At 31.0% G+C, this 24,597-nt stretch overlaps 1 protein-coding gene across 2 annotated transcripts in view; it reads right to left on the bottom strand.

Annotated features, from left to right (window-relative positions):
• Window positions 1-20,612, bottom strand: part of LOC141342275 (sodium- and chloride-dependent transporter XTRP3-like) — a 28,766-nt gene extending 8,154 nt beyond the window's left edge. For both annotated transcript variants that reach the window (XR_012356681.1, XM_073846692.1), the window contains exons 1-10: window positions 20,360-20,612; window positions 13,285-13,425; window positions 13,109-13,200; window positions 12,061-12,288; window positions 9,280-9,390; window positions 7,290-7,531; window positions 5,140-5,302; window positions 3,619-3,823; window positions 2,650-2,809; window positions 215-380 (exon numbers count right to left, since the gene is read on the bottom strand). Coding sequence is in view for 1 of the 2 variants with exons in the window: in XM_073846692.1 (XP_073702793.1) it covers window positions 215-380; window positions 2,650-2,809; window positions 3,619-3,823; window positions 5,140-5,302; window positions 7,290-7,531; window positions 9,280-9,390; window positions 12,061-12,288; window positions 13,109-13,200; window positions 13,285-13,425; window positions 20,360-20,483 (1,632 nt within the window). In the remaining variant the exon portion in view is untranslated. The remainder of the gene's footprint in view (window positions 1-214; window positions 381-2,649; window positions 2,810-3,618; window positions 3,824-5,139; window positions 5,303-7,289; window positions 7,532-9,279; window positions 9,391-12,060; window positions 12,289-13,108; window positions 13,201-13,284; window positions 13,426-20,359) is intronic.
• Between the last annotated feature and the right edge of the window lie 3,985 nt (window positions 20,613-24,597).

The following is a 24,597-nucleotide window of genomic DNA, read 5'->3' as shown; positions in this document are numbered from 1 at the left end:
TAGTAAGTGTTTTTGTTTTAGAAGTATTGTTTATTTTGATTTTATTTTTTATTTAGCTAAGGTTTAGTACATTTTGTAAAGGCATGTTATTTTAATGAAAGTTATTTTTAAATAATTAATTTTTAATATGCACGTTTATGATTTGATTCAATCTTAGCAAATGCTTTATTTTAATTGTACATTTGTAAGATTTGATTAAGTATTAATGTGGTACCAGATGTTTGTCCCAGGCCTGGTAAGTTGGCGTGCCGCCCTGGATGTAGTTAATGATGTAGAAGATGAAGAGGCAGAAGAGGAGCAGCGGACTGACGGCGGCCCACATCACCTTCCAGTACCAGTTCGGCCGATGACCCAACATGTCCTCGATGTCCTTCTCAAACCTCAAAAAAAAAAAAGAAAGGAAATTCTGACATTTAGTCTAAATAAAATAAAATAATAACAAATAACAATATCAAACAACTTACTAAAAAATTAATGAATTGTAATAGAAACAATTAAAAATTCTTAGTGAAAATAAATAAGTTATTTAAAAATATAAACAATAATATATATATATATATATAATAGAATAAATAACTTGCAAATACAAACAGTCAAAAACACTTAAATAAATCATAAAAATGTGTTACCACCAAAAACTATCAAAATACTTAAATATAAATAATACTAATAAAAATAAATAAATATTTTTTTAAATAATTGTGAAAATGAAAAATAATAAATTTTAAAATAAAAACAAAAATGTTTTTAAATTAATATAAAACATTTATAAAATAAATAAATAATTGTAAAATATAAACAATTGAAAACACTTATTTGAAAAAAATGGAAAAAAATTTAAAAAATCATCAAGAATGATTACTAAAATGAATTAAGAAATTGTAAAATGAAAATAATGGAAAAGAATATATGTGACCCTGGAGCACAAAACCAGTCTTAAGTCGCTGGGGTATATTTGTAGCAATAGCCAAAAATACATTGTATGGGTCAAAATTATTGATTTTTCTTTTTTGTCAAAAATCATTAGGAAATTAAGTAAAGATCATGTTCCATGAAGATTTTTTGTAAAATTCCTACTGTAAACCTATCAAAATGTAATTTTTGATTAGTAATATGCATTGTTAAGAAATTGATTTGGACAACTTTAAAGGTGATTTTCTCAGTCTTTTGATTTTTTTGCACCCTCAGATCCCAGATTTTCAAATAGATGTATCTCGGCCAAATATTGTCCTATCCTAACAGACTATACATCAATAGAAAGCTTATTTATTCAGCTTTCATATGATGTATATATCTCAGTTTTGTAAAATTTAACCTTATGACTGGTTTTGTGGTCCAGGGTCACATATATATAAATGTAAAATTATATATTATAAGTACAAACAATAAAAAAACTATAAAATCTGTACAAAATTAAATAAAATACATTTTTAGATAAAAAAAAACCTATAAAATAAATAGCTCTAACAGTTACTAAAAGTAAAATAAATTACACAAATATAATTTTTTTAATTATAATAAAAACCATCAAAAATGCTTACTAAACACTTACTAAAAATGAAATCATAAAAATGTTCAATAATTAAAAGCTTAGAATAAATGTCATAAAATCCAACATGTAAAGTAAAAAAAAAAAAATTCTAATAAAAATCAAAATACTAAATTGTATAATTAAAAACTATCAGAAAAAACCTTACTAAAAAGGAATAAATTAAAAATGTTAAATAATTTTGAATATTATAATAGAAACGATCAAAAATGCTTACTAAAATGAATAAAAGAAAACAATAAAAAATATTAAAATAAATATAAAGACTTAAAATGTATAAATCATTTTTAATTTAAACAATCAAAAACACTTATTAAAATTTAAATCATAAAAATATAAAATAATTTAAAACAATATATAATAAATACAATCAAAAAAAGCTTACTAAAACTAATAAAATAAATTTAAAAAAATTAAATGAATAATTTTTTTTTATAAAAATATAAACAAACAAAAAAATCTGTACAAAATTAAATAAAATAGTAAATACATTAAAACAAAAAATACTGGCCAGAGACCAGAGGAATTAATGTAAGATGAAAATAAAGAATTAAAGCAAGAAAAAAAAAATATATATATTTTTTTTTTTAATTGAAATCTTAAGAATATATATATTAAATATTCTTAAGATTTCAATAAAAAAAAAAATTATATATATATATATATATATATATTAAAAACCACCAAAAATACTTACTAAAACTAATTAAATAAATAAATAATAAAAATAAAAATATATATTTTTAGTTAAAATAAAAAAATATAAACAAATTTTTTGAATAAAAATCTGTAATCACATTTTACATTTGCCTCAATAAAATAGAATAAAACAAAATTAAATATCAGTACAAAATAAAATAGAATTCCAATAAAAATACTAAAACAAACACTCCTTGCGAACAGTTCTTCATTATTATATTAACTGATTTAATATTTTTTTTTATCAATTATCAACTATTTCCCTGAGCACAATGTAATTTTATCAGTATAAACACTAACAATAAGAAACATTAATTATGCACACTAGTTTTGCACACTAATTTTTTATTTCTTTTGTGTAAATTGTTTTTAAATGCCATTAAAGTCATTGAATTGTTCACCTTCTAAGTCCGTAGACGTAACACACACTGACAACTTCAATGAAGACGATGAAGAGCAGCGACAGCGTAGCCGCGTATTCGTTAAAGATGGCGAACCAATAGTTTCCCGATCGGCTGGTGAAACCGAAACCCAGCAGCAAACAGAGAAGACAAACCAAACCTGCCACACACCCGAGGAAAAAATGTACGATGAAAACTAACTAAAAAACAAGATCAACACTTATTAAAAATAACTGTAAAAAAAAAAAATATTAAATTAAAAATATAAATTATCAAAACACAAAACACAAAAAAACTACTTAAATCATAAAAATGTAAAATAAAAAATATTTATAATAAATATAATCAAAAATACTTACTAAAATGAATTAAAAAATTTTAAACGAAAATAATTAATTTAAAAATAAAAACTATAAAAATCTTATTAAAATAAATATAAAAAATAATAATTTTAAAATATAAACAATCAAAAACACTAAAAATTTAATAATGTTCATAAAATGTTCAAAAGTTTAAAAATGTATAATAAAAAACATCAAAAACTCTTAGTAAAACTAATTAAATATAAAAAAGTAAAATGAAAATATATAATTTTAAAAGGATCAAAAATGTAAAATTAAAAATATAAACAACCAAAAACACTTATTAAAAATAATGTAAAATTATTTTACACTAATTATATTTAAAAAATGTAAAATAAAAATAAATAATAAAAAATTGTTTAATTTAATTCAATTTAAAATTAAAAAGATATAAAAAAAAATACAATGATAAAAAAACATGCTTAAAATAAATTACCCGCATATATGATGTTACATTATGTTTTAGTTAAATCTACATTATTTACCAGTATGAGGTGTGCTTGAGGCAGTTTCATGCTGGTTTAGCTGGTGTAATAATAAACATCTTTAAAGACTAGCGCTGACTGTCTGGGTCTGTCCTGAGGTTCAGGAGCTGCGCGTCTCGTACCGTTGATGGTCTCGTTGCTGAGTGTGCGGGACAGGAGCTTGATGTCTCCAAGCGGCGTGATGATGGCCGTGACGTTTCCCAGCATGCTCCCCATCCCTAAGAGCAGCAGCATGGTGAAGTACAGCACCGACCAGAACTGAGACAGCGGCATGTTCTTAATGGCCTCGCTGTACACGATAAACGCCAAACCCGTGCCCTCCACCGCCTGCACAAACAACACTTCACTCATATGGACAAAATATATGTACAATATGTGACCCTGGACCACAAAACCAGTCATAAGGTTAAATTTGACAAAACTGAGATATATACATCATATGAAAGTTCAATAAATAAGCTTTCTATTGATGTATGGTTTGTTAGGATAGGACAATATTTGGCTGAGATACATCTATTTGAAATCAGAAATCTGAGGATGCAAAAAAATCAAAAAGACTGAGAAAATCACCTTTAAAGTTGTCCAAATTAGGTTCTTAACAATGCATATTACAAATCAAAAATTACATTTTAATATGTTTACAGTATGAATTTTACAAAAAATCTTCATGGAACATGAACTTTACTTAATTTCTTAATGATTTTTGGCATAAAAGAAAAATCTAAAATTTTGACCCATGCAATGTATTTTTGGCTATTGCTACAAACATACCCCAGCGACATAAGACTGGTTTTGTGGTCCAGGGTCACATATATGCTAAACATATGTTGTAAACAGCTTAAAAATAATGAATAAATGTCAAATATAACATTTAAAATATAAATGTAAAATTTTGTTCAAACCCTCATACACCATATACTAGAAAATGTAGAGGCATGAAAATATATTTTCAATGATAAAATATATTTTAAAAATACATTGCAAATATATAAGTCACACACATTTATATTTATTGTATATCTTATATTTTGGCTGTATGAGAAAAAGAAAAACAAACCAAGAAATATGGCAATCTGGGTGGGAAAAAATGCAAAAGATTTAATATATATTTTTAAATAAATGGATGATATATAAATATAATGTTTAAATTAAATTATTATAAATATATATAAATATATAATACATATAAATATTTAAAAAAATTATAAATAATTTAATATATAGTTTTTATTCATTTTATATTATTTTATATGTATAATATAAAAAATATTGCAAGTAAAAATCTATAAATAAAAATATAGTACATTTAAAAAAAAAAAAAAAAAATATATATATATATATATATATATATATATATATATATATATATATATTTTTTTTTTTTTTTTTTTTTTTTTTAACAAATGGCAAAAAATATGTTTAAAAATAAAGGTAGACTTAAAAAAAAATTATATATATATACACACCTATTTTGGCTATTTTTTGTATATTGAGGAATATACAGTACTTAAAAATATATCAGACAAAAAAAATGTTTTTACAAATTGCGAAAAAACAAACAAACCTACAAATAGAACAAAAGTGGAAACAGAGTAGAAACAAAAATGTTAGAAGTGATGTGGGTGATAAGCATCTCAGTTTACCGTATCTAGTTCAGCCTCCAGACTGCAGTCCTGGATCTTTGAAGCGATGGTCGCAAACCTCTCAGGATAAGTGACGTTCAGATAACTGATCCACGCCGTGACGTTCTCAGCGCTGATGGTTTCCTCCGACAGATCGAACGTGTTGAGCATCAGCAGCCTCATCCTGATCAACACAAACAATCAATCTGTTCTTAGAAGAGCTTCATCTGTACTGCAATAGGAGTTCACTAGATAAAACTCAAGGTTGGCTTGAGAATGCCTAGCTTGAAAGTTTAAAGCAGCTGTAAATGTAAGATAGATTAGATGATTTGCATGTTGCTAGCATCATTAGAATGTAGTTAGAGTGTTTCCAACATCTCTAGCATGCTTAACATGTTTCTAACATTATTAACAAGTTACTAGCATGTTGCAAGCTTGTTTCTGGCATATCTAGCAAGTTACTAGCATGTTTCTAGCAAGATTAGCATGTTGTTCATATGTTTCTAGCATGATTAGCATGTTACTAGCATGTTGGTAACATGACTTGCATATCACTAGCATGATTAGCATGTTAGTAACAGCAAGTTGATGGCATGTTTTAACATGATTAGCAAGTTGTTAGCATGTTTCTAGCAAGATTAGCATGTTGTTCATATGTTTCTAGCATGATTAGCATGTTACTAGCATGTTGGTAACATGACTTGCATATCACTAGCATGAATAGCATGTTAGTAACAGCAAGTTGTTAACATGTTGCTCGCATGTTTCTAGCATTATTTAACAAGTTGCAAACATAGGAAGTTGCTAGCATGTTTTTAACACGATTAGCAACTTGCTAGCATGTTTCTAACACAATTAACAAGTTGCTAGAATTTTTTAGCACGATAAGCAACATTTTTCTAACATGACAGAAGGTTGATGGCATGTTTTAACATGATTAGCAAGTTGTTAGCATGTTTCTAGCAAGATTAGCATGTTGTTCATATGTTTCTAGCATGATTAGCATGTTACTAGCATGTTGGTAACATGACTTGCATATCACTAGCATGATTAGCATGTTAGTAACAGCAAGTTGTTAACATGTTGCTCGCATGTTTCTAGCATTATTTAACAAGTTGCTAGCATGTTTTTAGCACGATTAGCAACTTGTTAGCATGTTTCTAACACAATTAACATGTTGCTAGAATTTTTTAGCACGATTAGCAACTTGTTAGCATGTTTCTAAAACAATTAACATGTTGCTAGAATTTTTTAGCACGATAAGCAACATTTTTCTAACATGACAGAAGGTAGATGGCATGTTTTAACATGATTAGCAAGTTGTTAGCATGTTTCTAACACAATTAGCAAGTTGCTAACATGTTTCTAGCATGATTAAAAAGTTGCTGGTATGTTGCTAGCAGTTTCTAGCATGATTAACACATTAGTAGCATGTTGCTAGCATGAATAACGTTACTAGCATTATAAGCAAGTTACTAGCAGGATTCTAGTTGCTAGGTTTGGCTAGATAGATAGATTTATTAAAAATATAAAATAAAATAGAAGTTTGAATGGCTTAGATATAATACATGGGAAGGGAAGCTTCATTTAGTCTCTAGGGATCCTGGGAGTTCAAATAAAAATTTTGACAGTTGGAGTTTGAAAAGTGTTGGCTCATTTGAACATTCCATCAATGTAAGTCTATGGGATTTTTATGATTTTTAATCCTCAATTTTATGAAAACAATTTTCATAATTTTTTTTATGAAAAGTCTGATCAGTTAGAAAAAAAAAACACACTAAGTGAGATCAGTCTGAAGAGCTGGGCTGAGTTTGGTCGTTGTAGTTTGAAGATGCTAGGAGGAGTAGCGTTCAGAATTAACAATAAGCTTAAGTAGCAGATCAGTATGTTAGCTTTCCCAAGCCAACCTGAAAACCATCATTATTTTACCAATTCATATTTATTACTCTCTCTGTAGTTCTGTGAATAACTGACGCTTCATACTCTGAATACTTTCCATAGACGACATTCCAAAAAACATTCTGAAAGACTTCCTACGAAATCAGTTTAATTAAAAAGGAGCCAACAGCACATTCAGTGTAATGTTTGACGGAGTAATGAGTGAACTATAGAGATTTGTGTTTGTGCATCTCTTGATGAGATGACAGATTGACTAAAGCTGATGTCTGTACCTTTCCAAACAGCTCTCGTAGTTGAATGTGGCCTTGAAGCCGTAGATAGCGAAGGTGACAATGCTGGCGAAAACAGACGTGCCGCTGTTGATGAGCGAGACGACCACCGCCTGCCTCTCGAAGTTGTTGTTGTGATGATTGTAGCTGGCGAACGCGATCAAGGAGCCGAAGCCCAAACCCAGAGAGAAGAAGATCTGAGTGGCCGCGTTGATCCACGTCTGAGGATTCGCCAGCTGCTCCAGCTGAACAAACACACACATACAGTGTTTAACACACACTCAGCTCTAATCGAACGCTCAATCAGGTGTTTCTTACTTTAGGTCTGGCATGACTAGTGAGTCACTAGCATGCTTCTAGCATGATTAGCCTGTTACTAGCATGATTAGCATGTTATTAACATGTTGTTAGTATGTTTATAGCATGATTAGCAAGTTGCTAGTATGTCGCTAGTATGTTTCTAGCACAACTTGCAAGTCACTAGCATGTTACTAATCTGATTAGAATGTTACTAACATGTTGCCAGCATATTTTTAGCATGATTAGCAAGTTGTTAGCATGATTAGCAAGTAAAAAAAAAAAGAAAAAAATATATATATATATAATTTTGATTGATATATATATATATATATATATATATATATAAATCAAAATTACGACCTATGCTGTCAGTGTCAAATGCCGAAACATTAATTCATGCCTTCATGACTTCAAGGGTAGATTATTGTAATGCTTTATTGGGTGGTTGTTCTGCACGCTTAATAAACAAACTCCAGCTGGTCCAAAATGCAGCAGCAAGAGTTCTGACTAGAACCAGAAAGTATGACCATATTAGCCCGGTTCTGGCAACACTGGACTGGCTCCCTATAAAACATTGTAAAGATTTTAAAATCTTGCTAATTACTTATAAAGCCCATAATGGTTAAGCTCCTCAATACTTGAGCGAGCTCCTATCGCAGTATAGTCCCTCACGTCCGCTGCGTTCTCAAAATTCTGGCAATTTGATAATACCTAGAATATCAAAATCAACTGCCGGCGGCAGATCATTTTCTTATCTAGCGCCTAAACTCTGGAACAATCTACCTAACACTGTTCGGGAGGCAGACACACTCTGTCAGTTTAAATCTAGATTAAAAACACATCTCTTTAACCTGGCTTACACATAAAAACATTAACACATTCCTATAATTCAAATCCGTTAAAGAATTGTTAGGCTGCATTAATTAGGTCAACCGGAACCGAAAACACTTCCCATAACACCTGATGTACCCATTGCATCGTAAAAAAGAATGGCATCTATGCTAATATTAGTCTGTTTCATTCTTATTCCGAGGTCACCGTAGCCACCAGACCCAGCCTGTATCCGGATCAGATGGTCACTGCAGTCCCCCGGATCCAGTCCGTACCCAGCTTCACCACCTGGAGATGACTTCAATAGCCATGAATGTCAACCAGATGAGCTCCAGAGACCGATCATCACTAAAGACCTCGCCAACCTAGACGGCCATCGGCCCTACACCACAGGAACCTGATGAGTTCTCTACAATCGGACATTGGTACAAACTGCTGGTTTGGTCTGGCCAGAGGAGAACTGGTCCCCTGACTGAGCCTGGTTTCTCCCAAGGTTTTTTCTCCATTTCTGTCACCTGTGGAGTTTTGGTTCCTTGCCGCTGTCGCCACTGGCTTGCTTAGTTGGGGATACTTTCCAGCGATATCGTATACTATTTGAACTGAACTGGATGATGATATCACTGAATTCATTGATGAACTGCCTTTAACTGAAAATTGATTGTTTACAATAATACGTTACTTACACACTATTGTGCTGTTTAAATACTGTGAAGTTGCTTTGACACAATCTGTATTGTTAAAAGCGCTATATAAATAAAGGTGACTTGACTTGATTTAGCATGATTTCTAGCATGATTAGCATGTTGTTAGCATGATTATCTAGGTTCTAGCATTATTAGCGAGTTGCTAGCTTGTTTCATACTTTAGGTGTGAACATGTACTTGACTCCATTCCAGGCTCCGTGAAGAGTGATGCCGCGAATCAGATAGATGATCAGAACCACATATGGAAATGTAGCTGTAAAATACACCACCTGCGGATGAAAGTTAAGAGTCAAAGCTAAAGTTTGGATTTGTTTTAGAAGAGCAGAAAGGAAACAGACAATGAAGAGAAGACAATGGTTTAGAACTAAATTTGAGCAATTAATGAGGGATTTATCTTTAACAACATCATATTAAACACTTAATGGGGCTTGTTTACTAACCGTGAGTAAGTACACATTTGTGGGTGAAATCTGCATGTTAACCTTTTCACACGTGAGTTTCAAATATTCCATCTAACCCCAAAGAGTGAGTTTTTTTAGGCGACCGTTATTTTAGAATGTTTCGCATTACTGTTTCCATGGCGACGCGTCATGTGACACACCGCAGCCACAACAGCACTGTAAGACACATGGATCACTTTTATTTCGTTTTTCCTTTTTTATTATTAATATTCACAAGCATGCTCACTATATTATGAAATATCTTATATTCCGATTTCGAATTATGTGCAAGTAAATGTATTTAAAAGTTCAACATTTTTTATAATGGCCGCGTTAGTTAATCTGTGCCGGGTGATGGGCGCCGCCATGTTTGTTCGCGCTGAATCCGAGCTGTGGGATTTACAACACGCAAATTCATCCACTCCTCCCAAAAGACATTAAAGAAAGTCTCTGGGGAGCTGGGAGAAGAGGATAGTGAACTTTATAGTTACCTACACAATCTGTATGTGATATCAATAAAATATGTTGTCAGAATATATTTGTAGGATTATTATTGCCACTTCCATAGACATCAGTGTGTATTTTACAAACTATAAATGTATGGTTTCACTAATACGTTGTGTATTTAAATGTCTGAAACCTAAAATAAGCGTTATATGGTTGAAAACACTGAATAGTTGTGCTAATATGACAAGCACTCAGTGCGTCCGATCTGGCGTTCGAATCCCAGGGACCTTTCCCGATCCTGCCCCCCATCTCTCCCACTTTGCTTCCTGTCAAGTCTGATCTGTCCTATCATTATAAAGGCAAAAATGCCAAAAATAAATCTTTAAAAAAAAAAAGTAGTAGTAGTAGTAGTTTTTATGCCAATTTTAAATTTATTAAATGTATTTTAAATGTGTTAAATGTATTATACAAATAATTTCATTATCATGTATGTAAATTAAATTAAATATATTTTACATGAAATCTAAGTTTTTGATAATATTAGTAAAAAATATTTAGTCAAAAAGCAGTAGTAGTAGTTTTATATTTGATGTCATTTTAAGTGTATTAAATTTATTTTAAATGTGTTAAATGCATTTTATGTAAATAATTGCCTTTAAATTTATATAGATGTTTGTTATTTGGTAGTATTTTTTGTTATGTTTATTTTTAAATGTGTGCATTATGCTAAAGTTTATCTTCTCACTCATTTTATTTGTTATTTGTTATTTATTATTATTATTATTATTAGTAGTAGTAGTGGTAGTAATAGTAGCATTTTATATATTTATGTATGTTTTCATGAATTTTGTCAGAAAGGACTAATATAGAAAATGCAATTTTTGTTATAAAATAATAACAAATGTTATTTTCCTGTTTATTAATGTTTTTACTCCTCAAGTGTACAGTTTTTGGAGGATTTAGGATATTTTTTTTAATATATATAAATTAATAAATTAATATTTTTTATATGTTTTTATACAAAAACAGCTTTTTTTGTAAAATTCCCTTTCATAAAAAACCCACATGTCTAAATTTCATTCATGGGGATAAAATGGATAATTTCACATGGTTTAGTGTAAGATTTTTGCCCATCTTTTGGAAAATCCAGTTTTAAACGTAAAAAAAAAAGACTTTTACCAGTAGGTGGCTGCAGAGCTCCACTATATGCTTTTTGCTATTTGACCACCTGAAAGATATCTTTTCACAAGTTTTTTTTCAGTTGAGTTCATATCTACATATCATGAAACACACAGGACTACATTTGGAGACCATAAAAACTGCTCTCTTATAATTTGTCAAAAAAAAAAGAAAGAAAAAAGATGTTGTTGTTGCATTCTTATGTTCATGTTGTGTACTGCTACTCAATATGTAATAGAACTGGTTTTTGTTTCAGTACAAAAAATGCTTAACTTTGACAAAAAGCATTTTTTATTGTTATAATTGTGATTTCATAATATGTAGATAGGTACTCAACTGAAAAAAACTTGTGAAAAAATATCTTATTGTTGGTCAAATAGCAATTAGTTAATAGTAGTGCTCTGCAGCCATCTAGTGGTAAAAATTACATTTTTTTACTTTTAAAACTGCATTTTCCGAAAAATGGGCAAAAATTACACTAAACCATATCAAATTATCCATGTTATCCCCATGAATGAAAGTTTAAAATGTGGGTATTTTGTAAAGTAAATTTTACATAAAAAGCTGTTTTTGCATATAAAACTATTAAAAATAAATATTTATTTAATAATTTATATATATTTAAAAAATAGCATAAATCCTACGAAAACTGCACAATTGTGGAGCAAAAACATTAATAAACAGGAAAGAAATTATTATATATTTTTTAAAACTATTATTTTGTTACAAAATTTAAGTTTTGTTGCCTGGGGTCTCTAGAGACCCCAAAGACCATGAGTGTGATTCCAAAACGAAGACCGCATATGAAGCTCCCTGTTAATGTTCCAGAAAAATTATATTAAAAAGAAACGCGTATGAAGCTGTTATTCTGACCATGCCGGTGGATTTAACTCCTCTGACGATGAAGAGGTAGACGATGATCCAGGCCAGCAGCAGACACAGCGCCTGCCCCATGTGAATGCCTCCATTCTCATCGATGGACGACGAGATGTTCAGCGTCTCACGGTAGAAGAAATACTGAGTGGGTGACGCCACCTCACACTCCTCCAGATACCCCGTCCGGTTAGCATTGACGGGACAATCAGCCCACGGCAGCACCGACTGCAGCAACACACGACAAAACATGAAAATTTAGATATTTCTAATCCACTTTTAACCTGGAAACCTGCTAAACATCAAGACTGAACTACTGCTTAACTTCAAGTAATTGATTGAACTGAACTGATTTTTAGAGAAAAAGCTAACAATACAATGTTTGGTTTAAAATTATCTATTTTTTATGCCAAAAATCATTAGGATATTAAGTATCGTTTGTAATGTTTCATGAAAATGTTTTGTAAATTTCCCTACCATAAATATATCAAAACTTAATTTTTGTTCACTGAACTTAATTTGGACAACTTTTAAAGACGATTTTCTCAATATTTAGATTTTTTTTTGCACCCTTAGATTCCAAATTTTCATAACAAACCTTACATCAAGGCGAAATAAAAAGTAAAGGCAATTTCAACTTCTCACAATTTCGATTTTTTTACTAAGAATTGCAAGAAAAAAAAGTCCAAATTATGAGATAAAAAGTCAGTTTACCCTTTTTCACTTATCTTGCGGTAGAAACAAGCTGAGAAAATGCTACGTAAATTATGTGTTTGCCTAATTATATGCACATCCCATTTGCTATTATTAAAATTACACTTCACAAATGCACAATCATATACATGTATAAGATAAATCTTGACTGATTTAATGATGCTTTCAGCTCTCAATAAGAGTGCAATCCACATTTTACCACAATGAAACCAATTCTGCAGAATTTCCTCTAAAACGGACACATAAAAGATCATTTTTTTAAACATTATTCTTTGAAATTCAATATTAGAGAAATGTCTACCTTCTGTTGAATTAGATTTGTCAGCAAACTGACCTGAAATGAATGAAACAGATACCAGAAGCTCCAGGCATTGATGACGTTGTAGTACAGACACAGGTACATGGAGGTCACAACACTGGCAATGCCTGTAATGATTATTTGATCACATAAATGATGATATCAGCTGATGTTACGGAATGAAAATGTTCTGTAAATGAAGGGTGACTGACCCAGTCCACCCAAATATGGGCTGATTGCTGTCCACGCGCCGATGCTGCCCAGGCGCATCTTCTGACCGATGGCCAGCTCCATACAAAAGAGAGGAATCCCCTCCAGAACCAACATCAGCAGATATGGGATCAGAAAACCACCTGGACAAACACAAATACATATGATAAACTAAATTTATATATATATTTATATATACTGTATAGATAGATAGATATAGACACACACTGAAAAATTATGTTGGATTAACATAAAAAATATATACATTGGTTGCACATATGTCTTTTATTACGTTCTCTCAACATAAATTATCTGTTAATGTTACGTAACTTATGTCTGTCAAATGAACATGATTTTTTTATGTTGATTTTATCAATTTTATGCCACTTTACCTCCTGTTGATTTAACATGATTTTGTTTTTTTTTGTAAACTATTTGTTGATTTTGTAAACTATAATAAAATGTACAATAAATCCAGACAAAATAAATAACAGAATAAAAAATCTTTTGTAAACTATAAGTACTACTTCTTTAAATAAATAAAAGTGTTTTAGCAACCTTAATACCAGTCAAACATTTCTGAATACTAAGATCTTTATTGTTTTTAAAGAGGTCTGTTCTGCTCATCAAGCCTGCATTTATTTGATCCAAAGTACAGCAAAAACCGTACAATTTTGAAATATTTTTACTATTTAAAATAACTGTTTTCCATTTAAATATATTTTAAAATATAATTTATTCCTTTGATTACAAAGCTGAATTTTTAGCATCATTACTCCAGTCTTCAGTGTCTCATGATCGTTCAGAAATCATTCAAATATTCGGATTTGATGGTCAAAAAACATTTAATATGTTGAAAACAGCTGAGTAGATTTTTTTCAGATTTCTTTGATGAGATTTATCTGAAAAAGAAATATTTAGTTACATTATAAATGTTTTTTCATCACTCACTTTTGATCAATTTAAAGCAATTTTGATCCATCAAAAAAAAAAAAAAAAAAAAAAAAATGTACTGACTCCAAGCTTTTGAATGGTATAGTGTTTAATGTTACAAAAGCTTTTTATTTCAGATAAATAAATGCTGATCTTTGGAACCTTCTATTTATCAAAGAGCCTTGAAAAAATGTTCTCAACTATTTTAAATATTGATAATAATAATAATAATTATTATTAACCATCTTATCACCATAACGCACACATACACTGTTACCTAATACTAAATACTAGGGAAATTACTTTTATTTTTCAAATTTTAATGTCATTTTTAAAGAGTCAGATCAGAAATAAATAATTAAAGTAAGAAATTCAAATATGTACTTTTTTTTTTTACAGTTTGGTTATTTTATTTTTAATGCAATATTATCAAATTGCTTTTATGTTCCTAATTTTAAATTGGGATTTTCTTAAGAGTCAGATCAGGTTCTAGTTATTTATTTGCTTACTTACTTATTTATGTATTTATTCATTTTAAAAGTGTAGTTGTTACTTTTATTTTATAAATGAATAGCAATTGCTGTTTTAATCATTTTAATGTGTCATTTTTTGAAAGAGTCAGATCCGGTAGAAATTGATAAAATTATTACAGGCCTTTATTTAGTAGTTTACCGACTCCTGAAGAGCAAGAGTGTAAAAGTCAACAAACACAGGAAAGACAAATGTCTCTGGACTGAACTCAAGAGACACCGCGAGACGTTTGTACAGAAAGTCACAGAAGCGTCAGAGATTTATTGTCCTTAAACTTCCCTGAGCGTCTCATCCACATTCCCAGCACATATTATTTGCTAAACGTCTCTGGTTATGCATTCAGTGCATCTTTAAGGAACATCACCTGAATAACAATCACAAACCTTTTGTTTGCCGTGTAGCAAAGTGATCAAAGTACAAATGTAAAGGAGGGAAAGTTATGCACAGTCAGTCACAGCCAATGGTTTGCATGATGCCATCAACTATTCCTAAACTCCCACTTTATCCACAATAATCCGGTTTGTTGTGAGGATTAGAGAGGGTTCGAGCCACTTAATCACTTTCATATTTACACTGTTTGCAAATAACTGAACACTTATGAAATATCATGAGGTCTATTTCTTTTTTGGTTCTGAAATCTGATTGGCTCACCATTTGCATCACTGCACTTGAGGTATTTCTCATAGTGAGTGTCACGGTGGACACCCAAACACACTATAATTTTATAAACTAGATAAAGTTTGTCAATACAAACTTTGGGTTGGTTTGAGAAAGCAGAGCCAGAAAGTTTAAAGCAGTTATAAAAGCTTGAAGTAGAAATTTTGGCAGAAAAATTAGATGATTGACATGTTGCTAATCATGCTTCTAACATGTTGCTAGCATGACTGACATGCCATTTGCATGTTGTTAGCATGACTGACATGCCATTTGCATGTTGCTAGCATGACTGACATGCCATTTGCATGTTACTAGCATGACTGACATGCCATTTGCATGTTGCTAGCATGACTGACATGCCATTTGCATGTTGCTAGCATGACTGACATGCCATTTGCATGTTGCTAGCATGACTGACATGCCATTTGCATGTTACTAGCATGACTGACATGCCATTTGCATGTTGTTAGCATGACTGACATGCCATTTGCATGTTGCTAGCATGACTGACATGCCATTTGCATGTTGTTATCATGACTGACATGCCATTTGCATGTTGCTAGCATGACTGACATGCCATTTGCATGTTGCTAGCATGACTGACATGCCATTTGCATGTTGCTAGCATGACTGACATGCCATTTGCATGTTACTAGCATGACTGACATGCCATTTGCATGTTGTTAGCATGACTGACATGCCATTTGCATGTTGCTAGCATGACTGACATGCCATTTGCATGTTGCTAGCATGACTGACATGCCATTTGCATGTTGCTAGCATGACTGACATGCCATTTGCATGTTACTAGCATGACTGACATGCCATTTGCATGTTGTTAGCATGACTGACATGCCATTTGCATGTTGCTAGCATGACTGACATGCCATTTGCATGTTACTAGCATGACCGACATGCCATTTGCATGTTGCTAGCATGACCGACATGCCATTTGCATGTTACTAGCATGACTGACATGCCATTTGCATGTTACTAGCATGACCGGCATGCCATTTGCATGTTGCTAGCATGTTTATAGCATGATGAACATGTTGTCAACATGATTAGCATGTTGTTAGCATGTTGCTAACATGATTAGTATATTTCTAATATAATTAACATGAAGTTACTGTGTTCCTAAAATGATTAACAAGTTACTAGCATGATTCTAGCATAATTAGCATGTTACTAATGTGTTGTTCACATGACTGAAATGACTGACAGCATGATTAGCAAGTTGCTAGCATGATTTGTATGTAGTTTATCAACTTCATTAACATGTAGTTAGCATGTTGCTAACATGTTTCTACCATGATTAACAAGTTACTAGCATGATTATGACATAAGCATGTTACTAGCATGATTAGCAAGTTACTAACATGCTGTTGGTATTTTTCCAAGTGTTATTCTTAGGAAAATTATAAGTCTGACCAGTTGGAAAAGAAAAGACACACTAAGTCAATAGCTAGGCTAAGTTTGGTGGTGCTAGCAACTTGCCAACAATGCTATAAACATCCTAGCAACTTACTAATCATGTTAGAAACATTCTAGTAACACACTACATTTACATTTACATTTATTCATTTAGCCGACGCTTTTATCCAAAGCGACTTACAATTGGGACACTAATTTTGCTAGAAACAGACAATCAACATGCTATAACATCATAGCAACCCTAATCATCCTATAACATGCTAGCAACATGCTAATAACAGGCAAACATGCGAGAAACATGCTAATCTTGCTAGAAAATATTAAATGCTAACTACATTCAAATCATGCTAGCAACATGCTAACCATCTAATCTATCAATATAAAGTCTAACACTTCAAGCTTTTACATCTGCTTTAAATGTTCAGTCTAGGCTTTCTTAAGTATCTCATTAGTATCTTTATGAGCAGTCTTTTAATTGCAACAGTTTTGATATTTCTAAGATTGAAAAAGAGAAAAATCTATTAATTTGCTTAGAAAGTTTGCAAATTTTAATTAAATGCAAAACCAAATTGTTTTTTTATTTTTTTATTTTAATAAAGTGGATTTTTAAAAATATTTTCTAAGATTAAAGAAGAGAAAATAATTATTAATTTGCTTAGAATTTTAGCAAATTTTAATTTAATGCAAAACCAACCTGTTTTTTTAAATTATTATTTTAATAAAGTGGAGTTGTTTTGATATTTCAAAGATTTAAAAAGAGAACAATTGTTTTGATATTTCTAAGATTTAAAAAGAGAAAAAAAATCTATTAATTTGCTTAGAAAGTTTGCAAATTTTAATTAAATGCAAAACCAAATTGTTTTTTATTTTTTATTTTAATAAAGTGGATTTTTTTAATATTTTCTAAGCATTTGCTTAGAATTTTTACAAATTTAATGCAAAGCCAAACTGTTTTTATATTTTAATAAAGTGGAATTGATTTGATATTTCTAAGATATAAAAAGAGAAAAATCTATTAATTTAATTTAATTCAAAACCAACCTGTTCTTTTTTGTTTATTTTAATAAAGTGAAGCTGTTTTGATATTTCTAAGATTTAAATAGAGAAAAATCTATTAATTTGCTTAGAAAGTTTGCAAATTTTAATTAAATGCAAAACCAAATTGTTTTTTATTTTTTATTTTAATAAAGTGGATTTTTAAAAATATTTTCTAAGATTAAAGAAGAGAAAATAATTATTAATTTGCTTAGAATTTTAGCAAATTTTAATTTAATGCAAAACCAATCTGTTTTTTTTTAATTATTATTTTAATAAAGTGGAGTTGTTTTGATATTTCAGATTTAAAAAGAGAACAATCTATTCATTTGCTTAGAATTTTTACAAATTTAATGCAAAGCCAACCTGTTTTTATATTTTAATAAAGTGGAATTGATTTGATATTTCTAAGTTATAAAAAGAGAAAAATCTATTAATTTAATTTAATTCAAAACCAACCTGTTCTTTTTTGTTTATTTTAATAAAGCGAAGTTGTTTTGATATTTCTAAGAGAAAAAAAGAGAAAAAAATCTATTAATTTGCTTAGAAAGTTTGCAAATTTTAATTAAATGCAAAACCAAATTGTTTTTTATTTTTTATTTTAATAAAGTGGATTTTTTTTATATTTTCTAAGATTAAAGAAGAGAAAATAACTATTCATTTGCTGAGAATTTTAGCAAATTTTAATTTAATGCAAAACCAACCTGTTTTTTTTTTATTATTATTTTAATAAAGTGGAGTTGTTTTGATATTTCAAAGATTTAAAAAGAGAACAATCTATTCATTTGCTTAGAATTTTTACAAATTTAATGCAAAGCCAACCTGTTGTTATATTTTAATAAAGTGGAATTGATTTGATATTTCTAAGTTATAAAAAGAGAAAAATCTATTAATTTAATTTAATTCAAAACCAACCTGTTCTTTTTTGTTTATTTTAATAAAGCGAAGTTGTTTTGATATTTCTAAGAGAAAAAAAGAGAAAAAAATCTATTAATTTGCTTAGAAAGTTTGCAAATTTTAATTAAATGCAAAACCAAATTGTTTTTTATTTTTTATTTTAATAAAGTGGATTTTTTTTATATTTTCTAAGATTAAAGAAGAGAAAATAACTATTCATTTGCTGAGAATTTTAGCAAATTTTAATTTAATGCAAAACCAACCTGTTTTTTTTTTATTATTATTTTAATAAAGTGGAGTTGTTTTGATATTTCAAAGATTTAAAAAGAGAACAATCTATTCATTTGCTTAGAATTTTTACAAATTTAATGCAAAGCCAACCTGTTGTTATATTTTAATAAAGTGGAATTGATTTGATATTTCTAAGATATAAAAAGAGAAATAAATACATAAATTTGCTTAGAATTTTTGCTAATTTAATGCAAAACCAACCAGTTTTTTTATTTGAAAAAAGTGGAGTTATTTTGATATTTCTAAGTTATAAAAAGAGAAAAATCTATTAATTTAATTCAAAACCAACCTGTTCTTTTTTGTTTATTTTAATAAAGCGAAGTTGTTTTGATATTTTTAAGATTTAAAAAGAGAAAAAAATCTATTAATTTGCTTAGAAAGTTTGTAAATTTTAATTAAATGCAAAACCAAATTGTTTTTTATTTTTTATTTTAATAAAGTGGATTTTTTTATATTTTCTAAGATTAAAGAAGAGAAAATAACTATTCATTTGCTTAGAATTTTAGCAAATTTTAATTTAATGCAAAACCAACCTGTTTTTTAAATTATTATTTTAATAAAGTGGAGTTGTTTTGATATTTCAAAGATTTAAAAAGAGAACAATCTACTCATTTGCTTAGAATTTTTATAAATTTAATGCAAAGCCAACCTGGTTTTATATTTTAATAAAGTGGAATTGATTTGATATTTCTAAGGTATAAAAAGAGAAATAAATATATAAATTTGCTTAGAATTTTTGCTAATTTAATGCAAAACCAACCAGTTTTTTTATTTGAAAAAAGTGGAGTTATTTTGATATTTCTAAGATATAAAAAGAGAAAAATCTATTAATTTGCTTAGAATTCTTTCTAATTTAGTTTAATGGATATATATTTTTTTTTAATAAAGTGTAGTTGTTTTGATATGTCTAAAAAAAAAAGAACAATCTATTCATTTGCTTAGAATTTTTACAAATTTAATGCAAAGCCAACCTGTTTTTAAATTTTAATAAAGTGGAATTGATTTGATATTTCTAAGATATAAAAAGAGAAATAAATATATAAATTTGCTTAGAATTTTTGCTAATTTAATGCAAAACCAACCAGTTTTTTTATTTGAAAAAAGTGGAGTTATTTTGATATTTCTTTGATATAAAAAGAGAGAATCTATACATTTGCTTAAAATTTTAGCAAATATCTCATAGCACTTGTTTTGTTCTGCTGCTGCTGTTTCCAAGCTCTCTATTAAAGACTAGTTCAGAAAAACAAACATTTACATGCAAGCATGAGGAGATGAAAAGTAAACGACAAATCCTCTCACCTCCTCCATGCATTTGGCAAAGATACGGAAAACGCCAGACATTCCCGAGTCCCACAGCATAAGACACACACGCCAGGACAAACTGCATGGGACTGTCCCACGACGGACGGGCTTCCTTACTCATGATGATGGTAATGTCATTCAACTCAATCTGAAGAAACAAACACAGTGGAACAGTTTAGTCTGCCGTCTGAAAGACACAAATCCCAGGAGAGTCTGGGAATATTTCAAAGTCCAGAGTGTAAATCTAGAGTTGAACTTGCAGTGTGAAGTGGGAGTTTTCTAATGAAGCTGGAGGGAGGGACGCAGAGTTTAACTGGCTGAATTTACGTAATTCAGGTGAATGTTTAATTGAGTCACTGGTTGTAGTGTTTTATCTCCTCAAACATTCATTATCACGTCTTTTATTGCTGAGTTTGTGAAAATGTCAAGAACATGCTGTAAAGATTGAGTCCATCATGCAGTAATAAAACAAGCTGTGAGAAGTTTACTATAGCACAAATGACACAAATTTATTCACAATACAGTCAAAAAAAATAAAATAAAAAATGTGCTCACCCTCAGGCCATCCGAGATTAGGATGAGTTTGTTTCTTCATCATATTTGTAGAAATGTGTCATTCCATCATTTGCTCACCAAAGGATCCTCTGCAGTAAATGGGTGCCATCAGAATGAAAGTCCAAACAGCTGATAAAAAAAAATCACAATAATTTACAAGTAATCCACACCACTCCAGTCCATTATTTAACATCTTGAGAAGACAAAAGTACTAAAATATTAAAAGTGCATAATATATGTGACCCTGGACCACAAAACCAGTCATAAGGTTAAATTTTACAAAATAAATAAATAAGCTTTCTATTGATGTATAGTTTGTTAGGACAGGACAATATTTGGCCGAGATACATCTATTTGAAAATCTGGAATCTAAGGGTGCAAAAAATCAAAATACTGAGAAAATCACCTTTAAAGTTGTCCAAATTAAGTTCTTAGCAATGCATATTACTAATCAAAAATTACATTGTGATATGTTCACAGTAGGAATTTTACACAAAATCTTCATGGAACATGATCTTTACTTAATTTCCTAATGATTTTTGACATAAAAGAAAAATCAATAATTTTGACCCATACAATGTATTTTTGGCTATTGCTACAAATATACCCCAGCGACTTAAGACTGGTTTTGTGGTCCAGGGTCACATATAATAAAGCTTCCTCCAGTGAAAAAGTCCAGATTTAAATGCATATATACAGTCAGGCACGAAATTATTCATACCCCTGGCAAATTCTGACTTAAAGTTACTTTTATTTAACCAGCAAGTATTTTTGAACCAGAAATGACACAGGTGTACAAAGAGGCATCATTGTGGAAAAAAAAATATTCCTCAGCTTTTATTTACATTTGAACAAAATGTTGCATGTGCAAAATTATTCATACTCTTTGCAATTGCACAGTCTATGTGAAAATCCAAAGTTCTATACCATTCCAAATAGTCCAAGCTGTTCTAAAGCATCCTAATTACCCTGAATCATTGGGAACAGCTGTTTTAATCAACTCAACAGGTGAAAAACTGAAGCTTTCTGCTGTTGGTTTGTGGACAGTCATGGCTAAGACAAAGGAGTTCACTGAGGACCTGCGGCTGTGCATTGTGGCTGCTCACAAGTCAGGAAAGGACTATAAGACCATATCTAAATGTTCTGAAGTGCAAAGTATTATTAAGAAAAATCTCAGAGGACGTGGTCGGAAGCCAAAAGTGTCACCTGTGCTGGCCAGGAGGATAGTGAGAGAGGTAAAAAAATTAAAAAAATAAACCAAGCATCACCACCAAGGCCATCCTGATGAATCTGGGCTCTGCTGGTGGCAACATCTCAAGGCAGACAGTCCAACAGACACTGAACACCGCTGGGTTCCACGGACACAGACTAAGGAGGACACCACTTCTCCAGATAAGGCACACAAAAGCCCACTTGGCCTTTGCAAATGCTCATCTGGACAAAGAAGAAGACTTCTGGTCTTCTGTTTTATGGTCAGATGAAACAAAAATTATTGTTTGGCCACAATGATGTAGACTTCATTTGGCGTAAAAAACCCTAAGAACACCATCCCCACTGTCAAACATGGTGCTGGGATCCTAATGTTTTGGGGGTGTTTCTCAAGCGGTGGACCAGGGAACCTAATCACAGTAAACGGCATCATGAAAAAGGAGCAATACATCAAGATTCTCAACAACAACATCAGGCAGTCTGCAGAGAAACTTGGGCACCAGTGGACATTTCAGCACAACAATGACCCAAAACACACAGTAAAAGTGGTGAAGAAATGGTTAGCAGACAAAAATATTAATGTTTTGCAGTGGCCCAGCCAGAGTCCTGACTTGAATTCAATTGAGAATCTGTGGAGGGAGCTAAAGATCAGGGTGATGGCAAGGAGACCCTCCAACCTGAAAGAGTTGGAGCTCATCGCTAAAGATGAATGGGCATAAATACCAGTGGAGACATGCAAAAAGCTGGTCAGCAATTATAGGAAGCGTTTGATTGCTGAAATCGCCAATAAAGGCTTTTCTATTGATTACTGAGAAGACTATGAATAATTTTAGACATGCCACTTTTTGTTCAAATATAAATAAAAGCTGAGAAATATTTTTTTCCACAATGATGCCTCCTGTACTTCGTCTTATTATCTTTTGGGAGAAGCCTGTGTCATTTCCGGTCAAAAATAAACTTGCTGGTTGAATAAAAGTAACTCTAAGTCAGAATTTGACAGGGGTATAAATAATTTCGGGCTTGACTGTGTGTGTATATATATAAAACCAAACAGAAACAAGAGAAAACACCACACAAACAACATAAAACACTGGCAAAACAACATGAAACACTACGCAAACAACAAAATACCACACAGTTGTCTTTTACATCAAAATCCATCCACATGTTTGTTTAGAGCTGTTTTTTTTTATCTGTGCAGATTTCTCTCCTGGTTCACACTAGACCACTTTTTCACTAGAGGAAGCGTTATTATGAATTACTGACTTAGATTTTAGTTTAAAATGTCTTGATGGATTTGTTTCAGCTTTTGTCTTCTCAAGATGTTAACTGATGGACTGTAGTGGTGTGGATTACTTGTGGATTATTGTGATGTTTTAATCAGGTGTTTGGACTGTCATTCTGACGGCACCCATTCACTGCAGTGGAGCAAGAAATGGAATGAAACATTTCTACAAATCTGACAAGGAAACAAAATAATCTACATCTTAAACTTGCAACATTGTCTCAAGTTGTCTAATGCATGCAACCAACAAGCCTGTTAAAAGCATGTAAATCAAGCATGACGTAACTGCCATGTTATGAACTTCAGTGACTGTCACCATCTGTTCAGGCTTTGTCATCACCAACCTTCATTCATTTACATATTTCCCAGCATCCTCTGTCCCATCACTCTCACAAGCCTCAGAAACGTACTATAAGTAAATAAACAGCCAGGTGTCGTGACCCCAATCCGGGTGACAAAGGTCATGAGGTCACACACCTATTTACCTTTTTTTTAAACATCTTTTTAAGCTACACTCTTAAAAATAAAGGTGCTTCAATAGGTTCTTCAAGTGATGCCATAGAAAAAACATTTTTGGTTTCACAAAGACCATTTCTTGCTTACCTTTTTATAATATTTGCCACAAAGAACATTTTGTGAAACAGAAAGGTTCTTCAGATGTTAAAGGTTATTTATGGAACCATTTAGACAAAAAAGGTTCTTCTATGGCATCGTGAAGCACCTTTATTTTTAAGAGTGTACTGCATAGATTTCCTCAAATAATCTGTGAACTGACAGGCTGTGGATGTTGTATATATTGTGCTGAACAGCTGACAGTGGAAAGCATGTTTTGTTTTCGCAGGTGATGACTTTATTAGATCAGAGAAAGCTCAGGCCTGTTTTACACATCCTTTTTGCCTTTTCAAATCGGGAACAGACACTAAAGGGAAACCTAAAGGGCGAATCACACAGTGTGAGCGATGTGGAGGGTCACAGCGGGCGACTCAGCTGTATAACTGCATGCAGACTTGTTTTTCCACATGCATCCCACTGGATGGACACCCAAATGCGTGCATTTGCTCCAGGACTGACCCTCCGACGTGGCGTTTATTTGATATCTCAGCAGCTTCAATGCGAGTCCCGCAGTGGTGACGTTCAGATCAACGCTTGGAATTATTCTGGAACACACAGAGAAACAACTTCTCAC

This window comes from Garra rufa, chromosome 9 (genome assembly GCF_049309525.1).
Source record: "Garra rufa chromosome 9, GarRuf1.0, whole genome shotgun sequence".
NCBI classification, from domain to species: Eukaryota; Metazoa; Chordata; class Actinopteri; order Cypriniformes; family Cyprinidae; genus Garra; species Garra rufa.
This window is presented reverse-complemented; position numbering and strand designations above follow the sequence as displayed.